Source organism: Drosophila elegans, unplaced genomic scaffold, assembly GCF_018152505.1.
Source record: "Drosophila elegans isolate 14027-0461.03 unplaced genomic scaffold, ASM1815250v1 contig_133, whole genome shotgun sequence".
NCBI classification, from domain to species: Eukaryota; Metazoa; Arthropoda; class Insecta; order Diptera; family Drosophilidae; genus Drosophila; species Drosophila elegans.
In genome coordinates, this window is record NW_024545499.1 from 997,365 (window position 1) to 1,024,129 (window position 26,765).

The 26,765-nt window shown below is 42.8% G+C and overlaps 5 protein-coding genes across 7 annotated transcripts in view; 2 read left to right on the forward strand and 3 right to left on the reverse strand.

Moving 5' to 3' along the window:
* The window catches only part of LOC108145091 (rap guanine nucleotide exchange factor 4), a 43,635-nt gene extending 39,703 nt beyond the window's left edge, over window positions 1–3,932 (reverse strand). The window contains exons 1-2 of the mRNA XM_017270278.2: window positions 3,599–3,932; window positions 1,731–2,261 (exon numbers count right to left, since the gene is read on the reverse strand). Coding sequence (XP_017125767.1) covers window positions 1,731–1,765 — 35 coding nt within the window. The 5' untranslated portion in view covers window positions 1,766–2,261; window positions 3,599–3,932. The remainder of the gene's footprint in view (window positions 1–1,730; window positions 2,262–3,598) is intronic.
* Window positions 3,933–15,384: 11,452 nt separating this feature from the next.
* LOC108145126 (succinate dehydrogenase [ubiquinone] iron-sulfur subunit, mitochondrial) lies at window positions 15,385–16,923 on the forward strand. The gene is made up of 3 exons (XM_017270341.2): window positions 15,385–15,575; window positions 15,848–16,284; window positions 16,341–16,923. Exons 1-3 carry the CDS (start codon window positions 15,513–15,515, stop codon window positions 16,732–16,734), a joined length of 894 nt encoding a protein of 297 aa, XP_017125830.1. The 5' UTR covers window positions 15,385–15,512; the 3' UTR covers window positions 16,735–16,923.
* On the reverse strand, window positions 16,823–17,515 carry LOC108145128 (anaphase-promoting complex subunit 15A). The gene is made up of 3 exons (XM_017270343.2): window positions 17,311–17,515; window positions 17,163–17,250; window positions 16,823–17,088 (listed from the first exon to the last, which is right to left on the reverse strand). The coding sequence occupies exons 1-3, from the start codon at window positions 17,437–17,439 to the stop codon at window positions 16,949–16,951; spliced, it is 357 nt and encodes a 118-aa protein (XP_017125832.1). The 5' UTR covers window positions 17,440–17,515; the 3' UTR covers window positions 16,823–16,948.
* Window positions 17,516–17,870: 355 nt separating this feature from the next.
* Window positions 17,871–18,397, reverse strand: LOC108145056 (ubiquitin-like protein 5). Its single transcript, XM_017270236.1, has 3 exons — window positions 18,267–18,397; window positions 18,068–18,206; window positions 17,871–18,001 (listed from the first exon to the last, which is right to left on the reverse strand). Exons 1-3 carry the CDS (start codon window positions 18,303–18,305, stop codon window positions 17,958–17,960), a joined length of 222 nt encoding a protein of 73 aa, XP_017125725.1. The 5' UTR covers window positions 18,306–18,397; the 3' UTR covers window positions 17,871–17,957.
* A 426-nt stretch (window positions 18,398–18,823) lies between these two features.
* Window positions 18,824–26,053, forward strand: LOC108145102. Of its 3 annotated transcripts, XM_017270294.1 has the most exons (7): window positions 18,824–18,987; window positions 19,719–19,860; window positions 20,934–21,272; window positions 21,331–21,914; window positions 23,278–24,777; window positions 24,833–24,945; window positions 25,009–26,053. In XM_017270294.1, the coding sequence occupies exons 2-7, from the start codon at window positions 19,748–19,750 to the stop codon at window positions 25,219–25,221; spliced, it is 2,862 nt and encodes a 953-aa protein (XP_017125783.1). In that variant the 5' UTR covers window positions 18,824–18,987; window positions 19,719–19,747; the 3' UTR covers window positions 25,222–26,053. The 3 variants fall into 3 exon arrangements, with proteins under 3 accessions (XP_017125783.1, XP_017125785.1, XP_017125784.1); XM_017270295.2 differs by lacking the exons at window positions 18,824–18,987; window positions 19,719–19,860 and adding an exon at window positions 20,676–20,763; XM_017270296.2 differs by lacking the exons at window positions 23,278–24,777; window positions 24,833–24,945; window positions 25,009–26,053 and adding an exon at window positions 22,204–23,026 and having other exon boundaries at window positions 18,826–18,987.
* Window positions 26,054–26,765: the final 712 nt, after the last annotated feature.

Sequence of the window (26,765 nt, forward strand, 5' to 3'; positions counted from 1 at the left end):
CGGGGCAAACAAAAGGCAGCAAACTGCATATATTTGCCCCAGGCACAAGGCACACAGTTTGCTTAAAGCATTTGCCACTTGACCTTTATTTTTGCCGCTGCTGCGCGCAGTCTACATGAGTGCCCGCTGCCCCCTGCCCTCTTACCCCTGACCCCCGACCACCGAATGGGAGAAGCGTTTAAGCGTTGACAGACCATGAAATTTGAAGAGATTGTCCTGTGATTGATGGTGTGGTGGCGGGCGGTGGCACGCCCCTTTCGGATACCAGCCATGAAATTTAAGGCCACTTCGCAATAATTGAATGTGCCGCAGATCTGAGCATTCGGTGGGTCATGTGAGGCAAATGGTGGGACTCGTCAAGTGATTTTCCCGGCTAAAATCGACCAAATTGCATCAAGTGGCTTATTGCGAGCGAATGTGTGTTTGACTCTCGACCATTCACGCTTGAACAAATTGATTTAAAGCCACAGAGAAAAAAAAAAGATGTTTTAATGTTCAAATTGGCTTTATTTTAATTTAAGGCGTTAAAACTTTCTTAAGCATTTGCTGCTCAAAATGGAAAAACGTACGCTGTTAAAAGATTCTAGTCGCATCTTTTTCGCTACTAAAAAATTAAATGCTCATTTGTTTAAAGCTGCAAAACAACATTAAAAAAAACATCTTATGAAGAGAGGGCTAAAATGGATTACCCGGCGATAAACAAAGTAAAAGTAAAAGGAACGAAACGTAAACTGCATATTTGATTTGTATCCAGCATTGAAGAATGAAGTGCTTCCGCTAATTAAAAATATGTGTTTAATTTTTTTGAAAAAAAAATATCCAACTTAAACGTATATTGATTGAAATGCCAATTAATTATATTCACTACATAATATTAATAGACCTAAACGTATATTAATTGAAATGCCAATTAATTATATTCATAACATAATATTATTGTAATTTAGCATATACATGAGAATAAAAAAAAATGTAATGTGTGTAGACTGATAACAAATTACTGAACTACAAATTACTTTACAACAACGGCTTAATGGTTACAAATTTATTTAAAGGCACAGTTCATTAAATCACTAATATTCGCTGCTCACAAAATAATATTTTTTTCGTCGCTTTTATTAATCCATAACATTTTGGTTTCCTATTCAAGCTTGATGATATAATTGTTTTGCCAATGGCTGTTCAGTGAGTCAAAAAGAATTGGTATCGAGATTTAATAAAGCGGATAATTCGTGGCAGGCCGTGTCCACAATCCAATATGGATTGGCCTTTTGCCAAACAGCAATGATGGAGGGAGATTGAGTGGGACGCAGATGTTGGTTCCTGACAAATGAATGTAGAGCATGACGGTAACATTTTAAAATGTTTCATTTCTCGTTTCTCGATTTTGTTTTGCTTGTACTCCACGTCGAGCATTTCATTTAACGTGCATGAACGTGGATGCGTGTGCACATGTCTTCCTTGGGAAAAGAAGAGGAAAGAACTTTGTGCACCCAACTTGAAAATGTGTCTTAAAATTAAAGAAATTGTGAAGCATTCAAGAAAGCATTTTCTTTGATTCTTAGAAACTTTTGGCTTAAGCTTAACTTATAATTTAAATTAAGAACAAGTTTTTCATTTGCATCTGAGATTAGTTCATTTAATAAATCAAGATCTAATTTAATTTCCTGCCTTGAAAAGTATGCTTTATATATCTGAGGAAAACCAAATAAAGTCTCCAATTCTCTTACCGTTTGTCCATTGCAGTTATCCATTCCATTGCCATGTTGGCTGTTTTTAATTAAACTTCCTTTGTGCGATTAGTTTCTTGTCGTTTTAAAATTAATATAAATTATCAAAAGCACATTCCACAAATACCGAACGAAAATGTTGCTTTGGCGCGCCGTAACTTTCAACCGAAAACATAAATCGAAGCGGAAGGAGAGTTCAAAGTTGTGCCAGTTAATGGCGCATTGCGGGACGGGAAAGCGAAATCAAAATACCGGAAAATGGCCGTCCTGCTGTCAGTTTGTCGTCACCTTAATCCGCGATGTTGCCTTCAATTTGCGATTCCCTTTGAATATATCATGCCAGCGCTTGTGGGACACTGTCAGATGGTTTAGCACGGCATTGCACTCGAAATCCGCTTTTGGGAGCGACAGAGCGAGCGCTTTTCCAGTTTGAAGCAAAGTGCAAGCGAAAGTAACTTGTTGATTAAACGAAAGTTCCGAAATAGATTTTAATTTGAGTTTCCGTTCGCTGGCGTTGGGGATTCCGTGCAGCTGCAAAGTTAAATTGGGCAAATGTGAGACAGAGTTGCCAAAGAAGTCTAAATCTACTACAAAGTAAGTGTAAGCTAGCCTTGGGCCGCACAGGGATGTCGGCAAATGGAATTTAATATAATTTATATAAAATGCCAGCAGCAGATGTAAAAGTTTTCCCTCTTTTACACTTTTTCAGCTACAAAACTAATGTGGATTGCTATTGTTGGACTTGCCAAAAAGGGTTTTTCCAACATCTCTCTGCCTTTCTGTGTGGTGTGTGTGTGTGTTGCCAACTGCTGACAGCTGCCCAGAAGGCCCTAATGTGTGTGTGTGTGTGTTGGTTTGTGGGTATCTGTGTCCCCAACAAAAGCAAATGTTATGAATAAGCTTTGATGCGAGCACCGACTGCAGAGGGGTGTTTTGATGGAGAGGGGCAGAACTAACAAACTGTCGGGATACTAATCTAACAATAGTTTTGCTAGATAACAATAGATTACTCTACACACGGCGTATACTTAATGCGCTGTCAGTAGGCATACGCTCACTGTTTCGCAGAATACGTAAATTCAGATTGTATGGCATGCAATAGCACGATCTCCCCAGCACAAACGTGCTGAATTCGTAACCGGACTCTAGATGAGTGTTGTTTACTCATCGGCTGCACTATCTATATCCATATAATGGCTGCGTATTTTGTTTCTGCGTCAATGGAAAAACATAAATTATGCCCATCCATCAGAAGTGCACCGCGCTGCAGTGTCTTTTGACAGCAAAATGTGAATACAGGAGGAACAATTACAATACTGTCGGCGCAAAGGGGACGGCATCAAGAAGCGCCATCAGCATGCATGTGAATAATTAAGTATACGCCACCTCGGCCAGCGAAGGCGCCTCAGTGTATGCCAAGTTTTCTGACGTGTCTCTCGCTAGCTGGCTGCACGTAAATTGCGACAAAAGCCCAAAGGGAGATAAGACTGATATTGTTGATATTGTGTGTGGGCCGACTCGATAAGAGGCCACTATCGGACGTGTTCCGCAAATGGCCGCTTAATATTTTTGTGTTTAACGAGGAATTGGGCTTCTGCTGCCAGCCAAATGCAATTAGTGTCCGGAATGAAGGTTCTCCTTGGAAAAACGTAAGGGAAGGAGCTGGGCATGTTTTGAAATCGCTCAGGAAACAGATGTTTCCACTTCAGGGGTTTCAAACTTAGTTTTCAATTAAGCAACCGACTGAAAGCAAAACTTTGGGCCACAATAAATGTGATTTAACTTTTCACTGCATTCCTTGCTAAAGGGAAAACTTAGCCATTTAGCTGGGTCATTGTGTACGCAATCAAACCGAATCAAATACTTACGCATCCTCTGAGTGGAGAAAGGGATCAGCAGATGCAAGTAATGGTCGAAGTTTCAGAAATTCTAGCAAAACAAAATCAGATCTTTCTAAGCCGAAAAGCTCAAGTCATTGATTTGAGTTAGCACTAAGCACCAAAACGAACTCGAAAATAGCTGTTTAATATTTAACCGCCACGTAAGACCGGAATCCAGCCAATACTTAGAAGACCGGAAATTAAAAATAACCAATTTATTTAAACGTTTTTAAGCACTTGATATATACAGTTTTTGGGTTAACATCTCAGTTCTGAACTTCCGCTGTAGCGCTGGCGCGTCCGATTCATTTGGTAGTCGCGTCGCAACTGTTTGGCCGAATCGCGATTTCCGAGCGCCGTTCTCTTCACCACGCTGCTGTCCTGCGCCTAACAGGTGAGTTTCCCGGAGTTGGTTGGGTGCTTCCGGCCGTGGTGAGTTCCATTTCTGCTGCTGCTTCTGCTTCTGGCCGCCTTAGCTGGGCGGATTGTTGGAAGTTACTCATTGCCAATGACTGCAGCGTTGACGGCTGCGGTGCGGTATTTTTGGCGTTGTTGTTTTGCCTTCTCGTCACTCCTTCCTTCCATTCACATATTTTGGCGGGTTTTTTTTAGCAACAAGTTTGACAAATCTTCCGCACAGTGACAGAAAGCTTTTGCTTTTTGTGCTAACAGACAAAAAATGGATTTTGCAATCAATTTTAAATAGCAATCAAATGAAATTTACCCTAAAAACAAGTTGTCACTTTTTTTGTTTTCTTTTTATCATATCTATTTAAAATTTATAAATATTAATATTTTTATAAATGAGAAATCTGTAGCTGGTCCAAAGCACTTTAAAAATGCAATTAAAAATTTTTTTTTTATTTTTAAGAAATATTTTTTTAAAATATTTTATTTTATTTTTAAGAAATAAAACTTATTAAAGTAAGAGTAAGTGCTTCTTTCCGAAAAGAGTGCCAACATTTAATTTCTGTAACTTTCGTAAAACTTTGAATTTCTTGAAACCGATCCAAGTGTATTTTGTATTATTATTGTTGTAAACCAAAAAGGCAAAAAGTTCTTTAAAAATGGCACCTTCGAGTCTTAGGATGCCCACATAGCAGGTTTTCACTCAATTCGAAATTCCTAAAGCCGCATTTAAAACACCACATGTTTTATGTTTATATACAAAAAATGAATGTGCCAACTATGTATACAATAAAGTCTTTCCATCACTTCCTACAAGAAAAGAAGGCTCTTTGAAAAGTTTAAAACAATTAAATATTGGGAGACTAGTTTACGAAGCCATAGACAGGCATACAGACTGTTAAACGTTTAAGATATGGGTGCTAAGAAGAATCAATCACTTAAATATATGTTTAAAAAAAATGTATGCAGTAAACCTTTAACTTAACTTAACTTATTTTTTCTCATCTTAACCAGCAAAGCTGGCTTGTAAAGCTAACAAAGAAACGAATGTAATGCGCACCCTAAGGATTTACTGAGAAATGTAAAATTGACCGTGTTCGACAGCAATAAAAGAACAATTTATTATTCGGAATATTTAACTTTGCCCAAACAGTATGTTTCGGCAACATTTGTTGCTTGCTCTCCGTTTATCTGCGGAGCAACAAACTGTTGAGCGTTATTTTGGTGAGTCGTCGCAGTGGGCCAGCACTTCAACAGGCAATTGTCCGTCCATTCGGCAGTCTGACTGCCAGCCCACTACGGCCCCTTAGCCAGTGCTCCATCACACACTTGCCTGATATTGCACATAAAATGGAATCGCAATGCGAAACAATCAACGTGTCAATTAAATAATGCACACCACCGACAGCGTGGACACTCGGACATTTGCGCATTTTGGACATTTGGACGTTTGCTGACAGTTTGTCATGGGCAGCGAATGAATCAATCGATTCACTCGTGTGAGCCCCTGAAAAGGTGCGAAAATGCAAAGCGTTTCTTTTGTTTTCCGCTCGTGTTTCACACTTTTCCGGGGGCCTCCCTTTGAAGCTGTTGCTGTGGTCGCTGCCACAATATTTACAGCACTCGAGAGTGCCTTTATTTCCGCATGAATCATTCCCAGTTTCAGTTCCAGCTCCACAACCTGCCCACAACGCGAATAAATTCTTCGTCTCTTCTTTTCCTTTTGCAGTTCCTGCACAGTGAAAAAAACATAGGAATTTTATTGAAATTTAAGGCTAATCCTGAAGTAACACTAAACTGAAAACATAGTGTTATAAGATTTCAAATCCAATTGAATGAAGGCTAAAGATTTGTATAATAATTTCAATCAAAAGCTTGCAACGCAGTAAAGGAGACGATTTGCGAAACTATAGAGTACAAATATTTTTGATCAGCATCTCCAGAAGAGTCGATTTAGGAAACTATAAATGTAATATAATTTTAAAAGACTGTTTTTTATATATCCTTCAAAACATAGTCTTTTTTATACAATATTATAATATCTGTTTGCTTTTTGGCTTTTTTCAGAATTTAAATGTGAAAACCTAAGGAACCCATTGTTACTTATTATTAGTGAATAACTCAAGTTACTCATTTATGTATTTTTTGGACTCAAATGATTTAAAATATTTGCGTTACATAAAAGTTTTGCTTTGGTAGTTTTTTTCTGTGTTATGTACTCTTGCTTTTTCATGGTGTCTGCCTGTCGCATTTTTTATGAGCTCGCCCCATGCCGACAGGACCATCATAGACATTTTTCGGGCCGGCCATTCTGGAATGAAATTCCAGGAATTTTACGGCCGCTTTGCCTGTTGAATATGTCATCGCTTGGAGACGGCGGTGCTGTTCCTTCGCCTGGCAGACACAACAGCCACAGCCACAGTTACAGCCACCGCCCGTCGGTAATTATGATAAATGCGTTCTTAATAAACTCTGCTGGTGGGCTTGGCTGGCGTTAAAGACCTAGCAAACTACATAAATGCGGGGTCTCCGAGCGGCTTAATGCACTTTCTTGCCATCATCAGCGCATTGTGACACCTGTACTGTACTAATGGCGCTTCCTGTCTTCCTGTCCTGGCCATTAGCAGTAAATGCTGTTGCACATTGATCGACCAGACAAAGTTGTTTTCAAAGTCCCTCAGAACGGCAGTCACTCACTCAGTCGGTTTGGCCAAAGCTGGTGGTACGTGTTTATGGCCTGATTGCACCTGCCCCCACCTGCTGATGTCATTAGGACCTGGAGTCGCATGTGTGGCGTTACACTGGCTCCTTAGTTGCATTAATGGTTATTCAATCAGCGTTTAACACAAATTGCCTATTAAAGCTACACCGTGTTTCCTAAAACCCTGCCCCGCCCCCGCCACCGCTTCATGCAAATGTTTGCGTATTATGGGCATGTAATTTGATTAGCTGATAAATGAGGTAAGACACGTGCATGCTGGAGGACCAGGGTTATGGCACGACTGCGACCATGTTGTGACTAGCTAATAAGGCACTCTCGTATTCCGTAAGACACGATAGTTTCCCCGAATTCCCTCCGCACCGGCAAACGATACTGTAGCACACATTTAGGGGCAGCTTAAGTCGCTCTTTGTGCCAGGTCATTGCGGATATTGATGTCTGCCTGTCGGGAATTCTGGGAATCCGTGTTCGATAAATGTTTACAAGCTCCAGGACAAGTAATTAAGTGTAACTTGACCCTAGGCAGTGCACGAAACCTAGCTGTTGGAAATGAAACATCTATTATGTATTCGACAAATCTTTGTCTCTATAACATAATTTAAAAACTAAAAATAATTTAGATAATACAAATGGGAGTGTTTAAAACCATAATTCTTTCAAACGGCAAATAGCTTAAAGTCGAATGCTAAATACATAAGTCATACAAAGCAGTGGTAATTTCCTTTGAAAATATTTAGCTATGCTCGCGGTGTTCCAATGTAAATACCCGTATTTGAAGTAACGACAGTCCCAGTCAACACCCCGACATCCGCTAAATCCCGGCAAATCAAAAGTTAATAGACGCAATGGAGTCTCTGTCATTTGCATTCAACCAAAAACTTGATTATCCGCGCGATTTACGGAGCGCAATTGTGGGCGGACAGGCAACGGGGGGGTGGGCGTGGCGTAGGCGGAGGCGGAGGAGATGGGCAAACTGTGAGCTTAATGAGCTCAGTGAAATGTGTGCTTAAAATTAACTTTCAGCCAACAAAGTCGTCGCTGCAAATTGTCCCTGTTGCCATCGTCGTCGTTCGCTTTTGGCAGCTGTTGCTCAGCCAGACATGGTTCATGGCTCATAATTACGCATTCAATTCGGCAGGCGGCCCCAGTAGAAGGGTTTTCTCGGTTGCCCGAAACTGCTTTAATAATTAAGTCTCTTGAAAATCAAGACATCGTGTCGGACAACAAAAGTCCCAGAGCAAACACAAGCGGCGGGGGCTTGACGAAGGAAGGCCATGAAATTATGCGATGACTTAGCCAGGGGTCGACTTGGCCATGGCCAACTGGCAAATGCTGTCGTCTGCAAGCCAGCATCCTCCGAATGCAGTCCCTAAAAAAGTAATTTCTCGCCTTGTTGAGCATAATTTTATGCAATTGTTTTCTGATTAAATTCTGGAGTGAAAAGTGCCCTGGCAGACCCGCATGATGCGTGCCACTTGGCCGAGTGAATTTGCATTTGGTTTGAGTTAAGCTTTAGTCTCCGGGTGGCGGAAGCAATTGAAAGTCAGCAACGCATCCGCAGCGAACATTTAATCGATTTTGGCACGGCTTTCATTGCGCTTTCGTCAGCATATTGCTGCAATTAAAATTCTTATTATTCGCTGTCGGACGGCCCCACATGGCGAAAGCCTGACGTTCAATTTGGACTTTAATCGCCCGATAATTGGATTAATTAATGGCGACGAAATGGCATTTATAGGGGAAACCCCAGCTGAATGCGCACCTTCAGGAGGCAAGTTCAATGGCGTTCGCCTCTGAACCTAAATGGGTTCTTCGACTGGGGCAGAACGGTATCGGATCGGGTGCATTGAACGGGCGCACCATCTGCCATATCCGACGGCATTGGGCAGCAGGGAAAAAACGGAATTGGAAAACCGAAACCAATTTACATTTTGTTTACCTTTTTGCCTGCACACCTCTGTGGCTACCGTCTTTGCTTTCGACAGCGGTTGAAAGTACGAGTAAATAGGTAGTTGTACCTAGGAATGAAACAGTGATGTTGTTTTCGGTTTATTGTATCCTGTTTGCATTGAAAAACCACAGTTCTAGCGATGTCTTTTCGTTCTTCCCCAACAATACCAAAAATTAGTTCCATTCATTAGCAAACTCTTTTTTAAAAGCAAGATACCGAGTTTACTAAACATTTTGCAATTGTAAATTTCAAAAAAGTATTTTTTAAATAAAAATGAATCCTTAAACAGCTATTATTTGTTCCAAGCTTTGAGAGAAAAACTTGGTTTTGAGGCTATTATAAGTGCATGATTTTATACTTTGAAAAAAAAAAGTAAATAATGCTACATTTTACCATTGAAGAGTACAATTTGTATTAAAATCAATTCATTTAATAGTGAAATTATGTTGAAAACATTTTTCAATCATTTATTGTATTTATTCTAATATCCCATTTTAAATATTTGATTAATATATTATTTATCCTCCTCCATAAGACTAATAATAATTTTTTTTTTCTAACTAATAAAATCCTTAAAAATAATTTAACTATAATGAATCCGCAATGATCACGAGGTTTGTTTTAATTTGTTTACATTTATCAAAAAGCAAAAATGATTTATTATTTTCACATACAATGTTGTTTTCAATGAATAATAAATTTGTTTTTCTAGATAAAATAAAAATAAAAATAAAAAAAAAATTAAATATACGTATACATATACAGGTTACTTAACAAGTAAGCAAAAAATGGAAATATTAAGAACTAATATTTGGTATTTATTTTTTATTATTTTACCTGAAGCAGCTCAATTCAAATTTTTTGACTAATACAAACCGTACCTTTCCCAGCACTGACTTTCAGGCACTCGTTCTGGCTTTGACTGGCCGGAATTTATCGCTTAACTCCACACAACGGCGGAATGGGTGGAGGACTCGAGGATTGGGATTGGGATTGGGAATGGGATAGAAAAGGCGTTGAAACTGAGTGTGTAAGTTTTAATTTTATTTTCTCACTTCATTTGGAGGATTTTGCTTTGGCTCTCGCCTTTGTTGGGCGACTACAACACTTTACATACATTTGCATAAGCACTCCGGCATTTAAGCCAACCTGTCCGGGTAAGTTAATAAACGGGCTTCGGCCTTCTCGCTTGGCCGATTCTGGAGGAAGGCGTTGGGGGCAGGAGCCGCCATTAAAGTCATCTCGTAGAAAGTTGAACGTGGCGTGCTTTTCTGGGTTCTTCGGGTTTTATGGGACTGGAATCTGATTGCGGATGGCGTCCAGGTGTGACGGCGATTCCTGTCAGGCGGCTGATTATTTGTAGCTTATTGCGCTAATGCGACGCTTATCGCATGAAAATCGCATTAACTTCATTTGGGAAGACGCCTAAACGTCCTTGGACCTCCCAGCAACCGCCCAGCCAGCTCCAAGGCTGTTTGATTAGCCAGGACCCCCGCCCATAAACAAATATTGCGCAAATATCGCATTTGGTTGTGTTGTGCGTCGTGGGCTAGGCGCTTTGTTTGCCTATTTAATCAAGGCAGGCTGGCGGCCATTAAATGTACAAATATTGCCCAGAACTACGAGTTGTTTGTCCGGCCCAAATACGCAGCATGTCCAAGGCTGACTGGCGAGCAGTTAAATTTGACCCACTGGCAGCTCACTTATTTATAAACACATTCTTCGCAGCTATGCCAATAAGTTTGAATTATTTACACCCTGCGTCGCTTATTAAGGACTAGATTTTACCAAAGAAACATTGCTTTTAATATCATATCGAACTTATGTATCGTAACAAGCAGGGAAATGTTAAAATGATAACTAATTTTTGGGATACAATCTGAGTATTATTTTGTTAGGCAGGTTATTAAAGTAAATTTCTGTACAAAACATGCTATGATATACATTTAATGGCTAGCAAGCAATAACACTCTTATTGCCACTTAACAGAAGGCGGTGTCATCAAAAATTGTAGGTACTTAGAAGAATGCTTTTTTGAAAATTCTGCTGATAGGTACACAAATCCGTAGCTCACAACGCATAAAAAGTTGTAAGGTGTATACTTCAAACAAAAATCAAACAAATCAAAGTGATAGAAGATAGTCACAGAACACAGGTGTCCCAACCAGTATCACGTATTTGTCATGACAGCGTTGACTGTAAACCATTAGTTTTTAAGGTGTTCCATTTTAGTCGGACACTTCCTTGTATCCATTCTCAGCACATTAGGCCAGCCTCTCCGCTGGTATTAAAGTTTGCCCTTATTCGATTTAGTGGACTTTCAACGGCCGACGGCTTCATTTATGCGCTCGTGTCTGCTGTCTGCCCCTCCGACAATAATAGAAGAACAACAGTATTGGCAGCAACATGAGCAATAATGAAGGTCTGGGCTACGTGCCGCCATCCAAGATATCGTTCTGTGCGTGCCTTAAGGACCTGCGGAAAAAAAAATAGAAAAACACAACAATGGGCGCCTCTCGAACTGTCGCGCTTGATGCGCTTTTGATAACTTGTTTGAGTTTGCTCTGAGCTCTGAGCCGCTTAACATCTTTGTTACTGTCAGCGGCAAGGCCCTGTCGCCATCAGGTTGATAAATAGTTTCGACGGCAACCCGACTATCCCCGGTGTTTTCGCTATACCCTTCTCGAATTCCTACAGCCCTTGAGTTGGCTTAAATTAAAAAGCGTATACCAACAATTTCTTCAGCGGAAAATGCAAGCTGGACTGCCTTGGATTGCCAAAGGCAACTGTGCTTTGTACTTACTTCTTTTTATTTCGCAGTCAGATGCTTGAATTCTCAGGCTCTTTTTGCTCACCAATGAGAAAGCTTTAAAATTTGCCCGCATTTAAGATCAAATAAAACGGAAACATAAAAATGACGTCCCACGACAAGCTTTTACACTCACTTGAACTTTCTGGATGTTTAACATATTTAAGACCTTGTCTTTAAATTTTAATTTCAAAGATGCCAAGATGAACTTTTTCAGGAAACTGCAACATAAAAGTTTTTTTTGGTGTATGCTTAAAGTTTTTTGTTTAAATTATGCTTTCACTTTAAGAACACTTTAATTTCTTCATATATATAAACGACTTCCAAACACTTAACTCATAAATGTTTTATACTTTTGAATTATTTAAGTGATTTTAATGTTTATTACCACCTTAAAGTTATGTCCTTTAAAGGTTATTATATACATTAACTGTTCTTAGTTTATATGTGGTCGAATGATACTGGTTTTGTTGTGCCGTTGTTCAGCTTCTTTTTTATTCATGGTAAAACAAAACGCCAATTTAGATTTACACCTATAGATATTTCGTTTCCCAAATTATCGTATTATGTATATCAGCCAATTCTGGCAATGGAAGTTAATTTTCATTGATTTCCGGGTATTTTAATGGTACCCAATAGGGTGTCAAGTGTATAACGAGCGCCAATCGATGTTTTCGGCGGGGATTTGTCCATAAATAATTCATTGAACATGTAACAAAAGTGCGTCAAGTGGTCGCACACACACCACCCTCACCCTCACCCACACCCACACCCACACGAACACCCCCACCCGCGCCAGTATTGAATTACATGAGGGCCGCGTCTGTCGCATTTTTGCCAGAGTGGATGTCTATTTTTTATGGCACCCCGAGGAAATGACGTACTATGAATGCCGGCTTAATACACAAAACTTTGACAATATTGTCGCACAGTTAACACGGATACACATACCAAACCATAACTCACACCAGGAGCAGGAGCAACAGACTTGTGGCCAGACAAATGTGCGAATAAAATTGCTATTTTTGTGCCGCCTGCGTCTATTGTTAGCAAGTTATTCAATCTCTTTACACCCACACACTGCCACGGAACGAATGGCAAATAAATGATTGGCGGGAGTGTATCAACAAATCGATCATTTTTCCGCACTTAAGCTGAAATCATTGAGTGGCTGGAAGTTTGGCCAAGGGCCACATCACGATTTAAAGCAAACAAGTGCGGTGTGTATCTGTTGTGGGTCTGCGTCACTCCGAAAATGGTACACGCAAATAAAGTTAAAGGGCGGAAAACGAGATGCAGACCAACAAAGTTATCAAGTGGCCGTCAATTCCGGCTCATAAGCCATTCATTTAGAGGGCTTAGTTGCTCGCAGCCATATTGATTCCGCCATCTTTATCGGCTCCCAAAAGTAGGCAACAGTTGAGAAACAATCTCCACGGCCATTGATTAATTACCAAACTTCCCTTTGGCAAATGGCATTTGCATTAGCAGCTCTTAAATCTAAATCAAAACAACTCATCGAATGCACAGAAAAAATATGTATTTTGTAAAAGTCAGACTTGGGTTACCAAGAATGCATATTATGCTCTTATCTTTGTGATGACACTTATCTTTGCTACTTAAATCTGATATGCTCTGGATATAAACCTGTTTTATTAAGATGCTTGAGTGCTATACTTTCCTATGCTTTTGTCTCAGTGTGTGGGAGATACATCTAAGGCCAGTTATGACCTCACTTTCGCCCCTTTTGTGTTTTTGCCCAATAAAAGCAGAGTACGCAAATAAAATCCTTCGCCTTACTCTCCTCGAACGGTTTTGTTTAAGTTTCGCGCTCATTGTTTTTATTTGCTTTTAATAGGCGGACCAGGAGTTGTGGCTGGCTGAGGCTGAAAACCTCCCCTCGGTGGCAACTTTAGTGGCTGCCCGTGTTTGCTTTAACATTGAAAAAGTTTTTTTGCCGCTTTCTTTGCAGGCGGCGGCTCATAAAGCAAACTGGAGACCCACTCTTACTTTTCACTTCACCTGGGCTTTCCCTACCTTCTACGTGCGAATGGGAAAGGCGGGGAGGTAAGAGTCCGCAAAAGTTTTCCCAGCAACAAAAGGTCACTGAACAATTGACAAAGTCGTCATACTGCTGTCCTGGGGCTTGCCAAACGCCATTTAAAAAGTTTTACATAATAGTTGGCCCAGGATCTCTCCAAGTACCCGTAAAGGTAGAGATTTCTCCAGTGCCAAAACAATATTAGCACTCAAAAGCAAGAAACAACATAATTGCTGATATCTAAAGGTATATTTTAAGTACATACCGTGTTTTTATGAATATAGCAGGTGGGGCTGATGAAAAATATCTAATCCTTAATGTGTCGAAAACTAATCATACCTGCAAACGCATACTTTGCTGCCACTCTTCAGTCATTAGCTCCAGAAAAAGAAATTATAAAAACTCCTTTGGCTCCTTTTAAATTTAAGGATCAAATGAGTATGTAAATTGTAATTGTAATTAGTTAAATGTATTTTCAATGGTTTAAATTGTTATTTTATTATAAACCAAACAGAGGTTGATGTAGAGTTAATAAAGTATGTTCACAAATTAAAAAAAAAAAAGACATTAAATAACACCGGCTAACAAATTTAAGCCGACAATATCCTCTAGAAATCAAACCTTGGTTTTCCCTCCCTGATTTAGAAAATGACACTCAACCTTTTTTGTTTGACGCCATTTATTTTTAAAAGTGTAAATAAGGTTTTCACCGGTCTTCATGTCTATTTCATTTTTTTATCTTCGGTTCTGTTCTTAACCTATTTGAATCATAGGTTATTTTAATACAACGTTCTTTAATCTCTAACACACGTTAAAAATATAGGGTTTCTTTTATCGGTATCAGAGCTCGTATGAAACAGATAAGCCGGCAGATTGTTGAGTTTAATAGCTAGTTTAATAGTTATACTATTAAAAATGTTTTCGGCTTTTAGAAGTGTATTTTTAAATAATAATTTTATGGTGATATAACATCAGTTTAAACTAATTTTACAAATTTGTTCGAGCTATAGAATCTATAATAGGAAACCTATACGTTAAAGGAAAAAATGCCATCGATGACCCAAATGGGTTAAACAGTACTGGAGAAAACAATTAAAATAGGAAGGAAAACCTGTGTACATTTAAATAATAAATGGAACCCAACTGTTTTTTAAAACCAAGCTAATCTTTGAAGGATTTTCTTGATTTAAATTAGCATTTATTTAATTTTTTGCTAACTAAAAAGTATATTTACAAATATATTTTTAATAATTTCTTCATTACGTTAAAAAAAATTTTTTGTTTTTAAATTGCACCGCCTGCTAAAAATATTAAAACAAATTTTTATATATGTATGTAGATATTTCTCGTGTATATATTTATTACAATATTTGAATTTAAACAAGTTTTCCGTATTTTTTTTCTTCAGCTATCATTTGAGGCTTAAATTGGCAGTTTAATAATATACTTATGAAGAGCAACACGTATCAAATAGACATATACAGAACCAAAACAAGAAGAAACGCTATAGTCGAGGCCCAAACTCGAACGAATACTTTACGAATAAAACCAAATAAATAAACATGCCTATATTTTCCAAACATCTATACTTTTTAATTTGCACTCAATGAGTATTATTATTAGAATTATCATTATAATAAAGTTTACCTTAAAATTTATGGTGCGATTAAGGCAAGGCAAAGATAAAACTTATTGTCCATAGTCATCCGATCGTACGGTTATAAGTATCAAGTTTACAATTCATCTTTTTCAAATAAATAATACGTTATAGCTGGTGTGGCCAGTGCCCGCTTCTCATCTTTGGTGTATTTAAGTGCGTTTGTCTAAAATACCTTCTTCAGACACGGTCACACTGCACTTTCAGTTCGTGCAACTTTTGTACGGAAAACAAGGAAAACACTTAATTTGCTCTTAGCAAATCGATAATTGCAAACGCAGTGCCGTTTCAATTGCAGCAGCAACAGCGACGAAAATGTTGGCGAGTGAGGCGAGACAAGTCCTGAGCCGCGTTGGATCCCTGGTGGCCCGAAACCAGGTGAGCGGCGGATGCGTGGTGGTCCATCGGTGTTCTGGCCATAATTTCTGGGCCGGGGCGGGGGCGGCTTTTGGGCCCGTGCAGTTATATAAGGCGGAAAACGGGGGTCCGGGAGATATAGACAAGCGACAAACATGCAAGCCAAAGCGTCGTAATTGGGGAAATTGCCAACGGGCATTTGCTGTTATGTAAACGATTTTGCACTGGGCGGTTGGATAAAAATGGTTATTGCGTGACTCTCCCAGTGATATTTTGCTTCTCCGAATTTCCAGCTGCGATCCATCAGCAATGGCACCGCCCAGCTGGATCAGCAGGCGCAGCCCAAGGAGGCCCAGGAGCCGCAGATCAAGAAGTTCGAGATCTACCGCTGGAACCCGGACAACGCCGGCGAGAAGCCGTACATGCAGACCTACGAGCTGGACCTGCGCGAGTGCGGACCCATGGTGCTGGATGCCCTGATCAAGATCAAGAACGAGATGGACCCCACGCTCACCTTCCGGCGCTCCTGCCGCGAGGGCATCTGCGGCTCCTGCGCCATGAACATCGGCGGCACCAACACGCTGGCCTGCATCAGCAAGATCGACATCAACACCTCCAAGTCGCTGAAGGTGTATCCCCTGCCCCACATGTACGTGGTGCGTGACTTGGTGCCGGACATGAACAACTTCTACGAGCAGTACCGCAACATCCAGCCCTGGCTGCAGCGCAAGTGAGTCTTCCGTTTGCCCATGTATATGTATTCAGCTAATCCCATCCCTCTATAAGGAACGAGGCCGGCGAGAAGAAGGGCAAGGCCCAGTACCTGCAGTCCGTCGAGGACCGCTCCAAGCTGGACGGTCTGTACGAGTGCATCCTGTGCGCTTGCTGCTCCACCTCGTGCCCCTCGTACTGGTGGAATGCCGAAAAGTATCTGGGCCCGGCCGTGCTGATGCAAGCCTACCGCTGGATCATCGATTCGCGTGACGAGAACTCCGCCGAGCGGCTGAGCAAGTTGAAGGACCCCTTCAGCGTCTACCGGTGCCACACGATCATGAACTGCACGCGCACCTGTCCCAAAGGCCTCAATCCCGGCCGGGCCATCGCCGAGATCAAGAAGCTGCTCTCGGGTCTGGCCTCCAAGCCGGCGCCCAAGCTGGAGACGGCCGCGCTGCACAAGTAGGGCCCTGGAAAACCCAATTCGTCCCCTGATGTCCTTAACCAGTGAGCCAAGCCTCCGGAAATATGTAGTGGAGACTCCTCCAGCCACCTTGCTTACTATGTTTTAATTTATTTAAGCCTAAAGTATCCGACACTTGTTACAGTTTGTAAAGGGAACAAGACGCGAAAATAAATAATTGTGTATCCACCAGCCGGAGTGTGATTGTGTCTCCCGTTCAGGGGGCTGTGGGAGAGGTCTCGTCGTTCATCTGGATGTCGTCGGCGGAGTAGAAGTCCTGGGTGACCGGGATGACGCGGTCGTTGGTCTCGTCGTCCTCCTCGTCGTGACTGTCCGTGTCCTCGCTGTCGTCGTTTGCTGGAAGTGAAGGATTGTGTGGTTAAATGGGAGTTCAAATGGAATACGGCCATTGAGTTGCACCCCTCACTTACCGTCCTCGTCGTCGGTCTCTATTCCGGGAATGGTGAGCATCTTGCCCAGTGGCTGCAGGTCTGTTCCGGCCGTTTTAAGCGACTCCCGCTGTAAGGATAGTGAAATTATAGGAAATGCTGCAGGATTATGGATCTTTAGATTGCTCACCCAATTGCTGCGTTCGTCCTCGTAGCGCCGCGTCTGGGATTCTTCACTGACGGAGGCAGGAGCCATGTCCAGCCAGTAGCGATTCCCCACGGAGACCTTGAGCGTTGGAAAAAATGGAATCATGGACATTTTCACTTTAGCTAAAATCTGCAGTTCCTATTTTGTTATTGTTTGACCGGACGCGTCTGCTTCGATCTGGCAACGCCACAATAGACGGTGAAAATAATACCAAATGTTACAGGGGCGTTCTAAAAAGGGGGATGTGATTTTGTGTTTACCCGACCTAATCATTAGCTGAAAGTATGTTCATTTTTAGACAATATATTATATTATATGTAGTCCATATTTTAAACTACAAGGCTTCAAGGCAACTTAGGTATAATATATTATAAGTTCCTAGAATAATAAAATAATTTGATTGAGTTTTGAAACGTTTAGCTTTGAGTTATTGTCTTGTTGCAAAGGGTAATTTGTCTTTAATCCAACAATCAACATACATAAAAGTTAAAAATCTGATTAATAAAAGGTTGTTCGATGGAAATAAAAACAAAGCCAAGATGTACAATATTTAATCAAAATTTGTTTATTTATCAAAGTAGCTATAAAAATCGGACAACCACGGGGACAGGGGCAATCCCATTTCGGATTTACTGGTAGTAGAGTTCCAGATTCATGCCATCGTGGATTTCATCTGAAAAAATGTAAACACAAATTAGTTTATGGCAAGGCTTTGCCAATTAAATTCAACAGGTCATACAGTCAGATAGACGGATGGGGTCCTTGTAGATTGTGTACCACTTCTTCAGGACAATCTTCTCGTGCTTGGTGCCTGTTTGTGCCGCAATGAGTTTCTTGAGGTCGCCGATTGTGTCGTCGGGATTGCACTTGACGCGCACCTGCGTGTTATACGTTGGATTAGCAAATCGAGTATCGTTCGCCTGATTGCCTCAACCTACCTTCTTGCCCAGTCGATCGTTACACGTTATTTCAATCATATTTTTGGTTTTTCTGATGGAATCACGACAAGTAAACCTCTTGGCTGGTTGTTGTATTTTGGGATTCTTTTTTTAGCCGGGACGCGTTTTCAGAGCTGTCGAGTATCTCAATAATAATATTGCATGGTTCGAGTCGTAACTAAATTTCTCTATCGAAACTGATATCGATATTTAATGCCCTCTCTTACTCTAGTCCATCAAATTTTTAACGCGGGCTGACTGGAAAATTTTTGAAATGGCAAAATTTTATTGACCATCCCTTTAACGGATGGTGGAAGGTTGATATATATAAGGTTGAAAAACCTTATAAAAGAGTTGTTGGGAAAAAGTTAAAGCGACCCAATGACACGGGCACAAATATCCCCCCCTTAAATTAGTTAGACTAGTTAAAAACCCCGAAAATCTAGGGGGAAATCTCCTGATCTGGCAACACTGCTGGAACGGACTAACGCCTGACGCATACGTTCATACTGGCAACAATCGATAGTCGTTAGAAAAATCATCGCCGTTTCCCCCTCCACAATCTATTCGAATTTTTTCGCCGCTCGGAAAAGACGTGATTTTCCGTCGCGCCAGTGGAGGCTATTTTTAAAACCGTCGCGGCGTTTGCAAACAAACCGCCTATTTAGCTAACCAAATCAGAGGAATTCATTAAGTGCGGCAGAACCATAAATATTATAACGTATGTGGCTAATTTATGTGCGAAATGCCTGAAACACTTTTGCTTTGCTGTGTGTGTGTGTGTTTGTGTTTGTGTGCCTGCGTGCGTGCTTCGTTTTTACAGCTAAGCTATGACGCAGCTGCGGAAAACTTGTTTGGGTTTCCATTTCACCGAAATACCTAATGTTTGCGCCTGTGCTGCAAACCCATTTTGGGCAACTCATTGTATTGATTACGGCGCGGTGTTTGTGCATGGCGTGGTCCGCCGGAGCACCCTGTGCCGCCTCCCCCTCCCCCTGTAATCTATGCTCGAAAGGCGTTTTCGGCGAATTTGCAACCGTAGTCTGTGTAGTCCACCAACAGTTCCACGGTCACTGGCAAGCAATTCGCAATCCGAAAATGCTCCGTGTTATTTTTAGACGCGGTCTTTACGGCCTGCCTGCCTGTCAGCCAGCCTACTTACCTCCCCATTGCATTCTAATTAAAACCGGGCACTGTGCTCATTTCCACACGCATCGCATTGCATAATGCGGCATTAATGTTGGGAGGAAAGCTCGATCCGCCGAGCACTCGAGCATTAAAGTAAATGAGCAGCGTAAAGTAAAGTGAAGCCCACAAATGTTTTCCAGCTGCCCAATTGTAAACAACCCACGCCTAGTACGCACACACTCGCACGAGCACACACACCCGGACGGGTTTAATGTTTACTCCAAATAAATCGAGGCCCATGTTAATTGTTTTTGGTCTTTGCAGGGACCGAGCACTTTGCTGAGAATCTAATCATGAGCGAAGATACCTACCAGATAGAAACGCGTCGGCGTTCGCGTTCCAAGACCCCCTTCCTGCTCGCCGGAGACAACCAGCCCAAGAAGAAGTCGGCGGCCCCCAATGTGCAGTAAGTATTTGGACTACTCCCGAAATATAACTCGAACCTTTAATTGGCAAGGCAGAAAATAAAACTAAGGGTTGTTGGAATTGGTTACACACTTTTGTCTGTAAAAATAGACTCACTTATAGGAACATAGTGTAAGGGTAGTAATATTTGGCCCATTTTTTCGCACACCAGCCCATTGGAATCTCGAGATCCATTCCTAAGCACGTGAGAGAAGAGATCCTAATTTAGACAATTGCGTCACAACTACAGTCAACTTTCAAAGCCGAAACTACCATCTGGCATTAACAAATTCAGGCTTAAGAGAATTCAACCTGAAAATCAAATAGAGTGACTCAAAAATCGATTAAAACACTATTAATGTTTATTGCATTTGATTGAAGAGATACAATTAGGGTCATTTGCGTAGTGTGTAAGTAGGTTGGACTGTCAAAAAAAAAACATTTCAAGTAAGTAAATTGGGTTTTAGGTTGGACAAAAAACCAGGTTGCTTGTGCAGGGCTCTAATTAGAAGTCTTATACAATTTTAAAATGATGCAACATTAGACTTTTAAAGAGTTTTCAAAATGAATTCGTTGGAGATTTCTTGTAAACTTAGGGAAGTTTGACTGTATAGCGATACACATTAATAGCGAGTGGCTTGAACGTTGTGTGTTTGTCGCCATGACGTCACCTCCTTGTTATTCACGCTCGACGCGAATTTCAATTTCGAAACGGGCAGAAAACGAAGGCAAAGCCGCATACAGGGTGCGGCATTTCGTCGAGCTTCGTTAGCTTTTGGCGCCGAAATCAAGAGATCGTCTGTCCGATCAGTCTCCCCACTACTTGATGACGACATTCCGGGGACCGACGTTGGCCACAACAGATTCGTTTTCACGTTTTAGCCACAAAATCGAGCATGTTGGGGTGGGCTAATAGCCAGAAGCGCCGAAGGTCAACGGCGTTTATGAGCATATTTTTGTATTTTTGTTTTGATACGTTGTACTCGAAGTTGCGCCAGTTTTAGAGCACGTTATCAGGGACTTACTCACCGAAATATTTCCAACAAATCTTACCAACGACTATCTTTCTTGCAGAACGATAGTGGAGGAGCATGTGGTGGAGTCGAGCAGCAGCAAGCAGACCCGCAGCAAGGCCTTTGCCCAGCTGACCTCGGACTACTCGAGCGATGACATGACCCCGGAGGCCAAACGCAAGCAGACCTCGACCACGACCACAGTTACGTCGATCATAACCAAGCGATCGACAGGCGGCGCCACTTCGACGCCGCGGAACAGAAGCCAGCTGGAGACCACACAAAACACGCTCAACTCCGCCCAGGAGAAGCTGAACCACTCGAACGGCAACCTCAGCTCGGCAAATGTCAGCGACTACCTGGCCTACATTGAGTACAGGGATGCTGGCGAGTACTGGAAGTGCGTGAAGCAACCATGCGCCTTGTCAAAACTGTAAGCTAATGGTGTTTCCTTGCAGCAAAACCCCCAAGACGGACTACACCTACTCCGAGCTGTCCCCCCACCGCCGCCAGTTGGCCCCGGGCGTTGTGGCCATGCCCAACATGTCCAGGCGGAGCCTGGCCAATCACGATGAGCGCGTCAACTACATGGTCCAGCAGAATCCAGGCCAGGAGGAGTTCATCCGCCGCCGCTACCAGTCGAAGTACACCCAGCAGGCGAACTATGACTCCGCAGACGAACTGGACGCCACCTTTGGGCAGCAGCAGAAGCAGAGCTGGTGGCTCGTCCGCCTCATCCAGCTGGTCGTGAGCAGCGTTACCACCGTATGGACTCGAGTGACCAACCTTTCGGCCACGGAGACGAATGCCTATCAGAACTACTATGCCAGGCGCCAGCAGAGCCGGCAGACTGGATTCCTGGGTAAAGTAGCCCAGGCTATCGGAGGCGGATTCGCGAGCTTGCTGCGTTACTTGTACATCTTCATTGGATCGGTGCTGAGTCTGGACACGTGGTTGCTGCGATCCTCGGATGCGGAAAACAAGTCGAAAAAGCGGTTCCTCATAGTTCTGCTGATTCTGCTGCCCTTGCTGCTGCTGACGGGTGAGTAGGCCTTCAAAGCACAGTCCGATTTACGACGATGTAAAGTAAAATATGTTCGAGCGTGTGCCCTGACCTTGTATCGGTTCGAGAACTCATGCTGTATGCATATAGATGACCTCCGGCGGGTTTATTTATACACTGGTCCGGTCGTTGACAGTCTCGTGACGCCATCGCTAATTTGTTGGTGAAATCCCGCGGATTAGAATTTTTAGTGGCCACGTGATAACATGTTTTATTTTACTTTCGCCATCTGTCAAGGACCATCGCCTAATTTGCTTTGCCTTTGCAGGTCTGTTCTATTACATACACCCCAATGAAACTTTCCCACCCAAATCCCTGTCTGAATACACGTTCACATTCACCCTACCTGAGTTGCCCAAGATCAATGTTAGCGACTACCTGAACACGGCCCAGTACGAATCGCTGCGCTCCCAGGCCGCCGAGCAGGCGGTGCGCGTGCGCGACTGGGCCGACGACTATGTGCTGTACCTCAGAACCATTGGTCAGAACGTGGTCAACAAGGGGCGCCAGATCTTTCAGGCCGACGATCAGGTCTATTATGAGCGCGTGTAGGGAACATCTGGAGCGGGGAGGCTACCGTTTGGTGGTCGAACTGCTGCAGCAGTTGCTTCTCTAAAAGGATCTTGTCGAGAGGATTAACTCTCTGTCCATATCAACGGATATGATGAACTTTCTATATGAACAATTCAAGTACAAACTAAAGCATTTGGTCCGAGTTTTGTCCGTCTGTGGGCTCGCTGTTTTCCCAATTATTGTATAGTTTTTCGTCGCCTCATTTACCCCGACTCATATGCAACATACCCACATTTATCCCACCACACTACCCACACAATTCCCAACAAAATGCAACATCACAGGCTGATGGGAGAAGGATAGAGCTCGCCGCTGTTCAAATTGCAGAATTTTTGTAATCATTCACGTTAACTAAACTCTTGTCCAACAATTAGGCTTTAGCCTTTATCCGACTGGGTGAATGCCCTAACTAAAACTTACTTGTTGTCGAACAACGTTTAATTGTAAATCGTTCTCTGTTTGCTTTGTAATAGTCTATACAAAAATAAAACGCAAACAATTTTCATACGAAACATCAAGTACAAAGAAGAGTAGTTTGTTTTATTTGCCATTTGTTGGAAGTTCGCTAAATGGTAAGTAAAACGTAAACAAGCAATATTGGTTGGCCCGAACCGAACTCTATCCTTCTGCATTTGTGTTGCAATTACCCCATAAAGACGATGTTCCCCCACCCTAGTCTCTATGATAATCGAAGCCGAAGCCACGGGGAACCGTAAATGTAGAAGGATTGCCAACTAATAGTGCTGTGTTTCGTCTTCTCTTCGGTCAGGCTGGTCGCTGTTGCCGGAGGATCAGCGAATGGGCTACGTTCAGGGAGCCGAAACCATGTTGCCGCTGCCATTGGCCCTCTTTGGCTCTTTGCAAAGCCGTTTGTCCAACGCTGGAGCCTCGTTAAGGAGTTGGATGAAGGAGGCCAGTGTCGAAAGTCCGCAGCAGGAAGCCGAGGCCATCAAGCTCAACATGGCCAGCATCGACAGGAACATACAGAAGGCCTTGACGGCGGAGGAGTACGAGAATATCTTGAACCATGTCAACAGCTATGTACAGCAGTTGGTGGAGCTGAAAATGCAGCAGCAGTCAAAGCAACTGCCGCCGCAGCAGGTTCAGCTAATTGTTCAGCTGATGAAGGAGAACCTGCAGCAGCTTTCCCAGCAGACACAGCTCACTGAGCAGGATCTGGCTGATCTGGCCATGAAGCTGAAGCTCGAGCTGCAAAGGTCGGGCGGTTGGCAGGATGGAGCAAAGCTATCGCAAGCCAACTTAGAGGAGATAACCAGACTAATCAAGTCAGAGGTCCATCTACACGAATCGCACTACACAGTTCAACTGGAGAAGATTGACTTTGCGGCGCTGCTGGAACGCATCTTATCGGCTCCGGAGCTGGTCGATTTTGTGGATGCCCGCATTAATCTGCAGGTGCGGCAACTCGAGCCGCGGGAGAGCTCCGGTTCCCCTGCCGCAGAAATCCAAATTGATAGTCTAAACAGGGAGATCGCCTTCATCAAGTTGGCCCTCTCGGACAAGCAGGCGGAGAATGCCGACCTACACCAGTCGATCAGCAAGCTGAAGCTCAACCAGGAGGATCTGCTGGAGCGGATGCAGCAGCACGAACTGGCCCAGGATCGACGCTTCAGCGGGCTGCTGGCCGAGATCGAAAGCAAACTTTCCTCGCTCAACGACTCCCAGTTCGCTCTTTTGAACAAGCAGATCAAATTGTCCCTGGTCGAGATTCTTGGCTTCAAACAATCCACCGCTGGCGGTGCCGCTGGCCAGTTGGATGACGTCGATCTGCAGAACTGGGTGCGCAGCATGTTCGTGGCCAAGGACTATCTGGAGCAGCAGCTGCTGGAGCTGAACAGGCGCACGAACAACAACATACGCGACGAGATCGAGCGCTCCAGCATCCTGCTGATGGGCGACATCAGCGAGCGGCTCAAGCGGGAGATGCTGCTGGTCGTGGAGGCGAAGCACAACGAGAGCACCAAAGCGCTGAAGGGTCACATCCGCGAGGAGGAGGTGCGTCAGATAGTCAAGACGGTGCTGGCCATTTACGATGCGGACAAGACGGGCCTGGTGGACTTCGCCCTGGAGTCGGCCGGCGGCCAAATCCTTTCCACACGCTGCACCGAGAGCTACCAGACCAAGTCGGCCCAGATATCGGTGTTCGGCATTCCCCTCTGGTATCCCACAAACACGCCGCGCGTAGCCATCTCGCCCAATGTGCAGCCGGGAGAGTGCTGGGCCTTCCAGGGATTCCCCGGATTTCTAGGCAAGTCCACAGTCATTACTTAACCTAAAACCCGCTCTGATTTTTTCCCCCGCAGTGCTGAAGCTTAACTCGTTGGTGTACGTCACTGGGTTCACCCTCGAGCACATACCCAAGAGTCTCTCCCCCACTGGAAGGATAGACTCGGCTCCCAAAAACTTCACCGTTTGGGTAAGTGTGAATCATCGGCAAAGTATCTAGACTAGGTCTAATAGGATTTGTGCATTTGTACAGGGGCTGGAGCAGGAGAAGGACCAGGATCCGGTGCTGTTCGGCGAATACCAGTTCGAGGACAACGGCGCCTCCCTGCAGTACTTCGCCGTCCAGAGCCTGGACATCAAACGGCCGTACGACATCGTCGAACTGCGCATCGAGACGAATCACGGCCAGCCCACCTACACATGCCTCTACCGGTTTCGGGTGCACGGCAAGCCGCCGGCCACATAGATCCATTCGCCCGAATCCCGCTCTAGTGACCTAAGCACTGTCAGGTGTACATAATGTCTGTGCCTTAAGAAGGAAACTAAACAATATATCACTGCGAGATGTGGATCAAGTGAGCCCAGCCGCCTTTAACTTATGCGAAGTGTGTGTAAAAAGTAAGGCTATAGCTTTTAAGTGTTTTGTATCATATTTCATATCGTAGGTTCGAAGTGTTTGTATCCAAATAAGGCTAACTTGTAAATATCTAAGTTATTAAGTCGGGGCTCTCGAGTTCAGGGTCCAAGAAAAGTCCTATAATATTTATTCATACTTAGTTCGTCCCTCTGAAATCAATCATCAGTTCCTTTAAGTCTCCCTTACTAATAATTTTACCATGTTTGCCATTTATAAGCGTTTTGAACTAAATAGTCATAGTTTGTCTAAGCCGCACGTTTGCTTCAAAGCTGTAACTTAAGTTATCACTAAGCTAAACTGTTTAACCATGGAAACTTTCGAACTTACTATAGTTACACAGCCCTTTGAATTTAACCGAAAAGGAACCCCTCTGAAATAGTGTCAAATAAATTGAAACTCCTGAATATCTCAACTCAACCTATCGAATGGAACCTGCACAAATCTCGCCTAATCAAATAAAACCAATTCAAGTTTTCCGTACTCGTCGTATACGTTCAATATATGTCTAAAGAGTGAACCCAAAAATAGTTCATAATTAAAGTATACTTTTTCTATTGTTCTTGCTTGTAAGTCTACTTAATTGGTATAGTTTGTATTTATGTCGTTTGTTCATTAAGACTTCATCCCATTTTTCAAACAATAAATGCGTTGCTCGGAATAATGAAAACGTTTTCGTAGTCAAAAGGGTGGAGAAAAACTGTCAAAGCCAGGGAAATTAATTAACCCTCACTATCCGGTTGCAGTAATTAGTTGTTTTTTTTACGGCAGTGAAAGGATTTAAAAAAGGGGACGTAAAAAGATCAAAACCTGCAGTGCTTCTGTCAGTTGAAACTTTTCTTACTTAAATGTGGCTGCAGCAGAGCTTGTTAAAGTCGGTCATTTGAATGCAGATATATTTTGCATTTAACTCTTGACTGCAGTTCCTTATAATTTGCTGACAATCTCAATGTTGTTGTTAAGCCGATTTGGAATAAATGATGAGACAGAGCTTGTGCTTTCATCTGATGAATTTATTAAGTGCATTTCTTGGGCTTGGGTAATTTAATATGAAAATACCTTTGGAGCTCATGACTTCGCAAAGATGTGTCGTTTCGTGTGGGGTTCATGTAGAGTGTCATTTAATTTGTTGTGCGAGGAAACTCGGATTTCATATTCAAGCACCAGCGAAGGCATGCACTTAATTAAAGTCATGTTTCTGTCAGAAACAAAAGAGGGCCAACGAATTTATCTGCCAGCGGAACGATGCTGCGACGTAAAGTCTTGCATGCTCGGGGATTCCGTCAAAGTTACCGCCTGAATTTTCACCAAATAGAGCAGCCAGCCCACACGCTTCTGGGCCGCCATTAGGAAAATGCCTCAACGGGAAAGGGCTT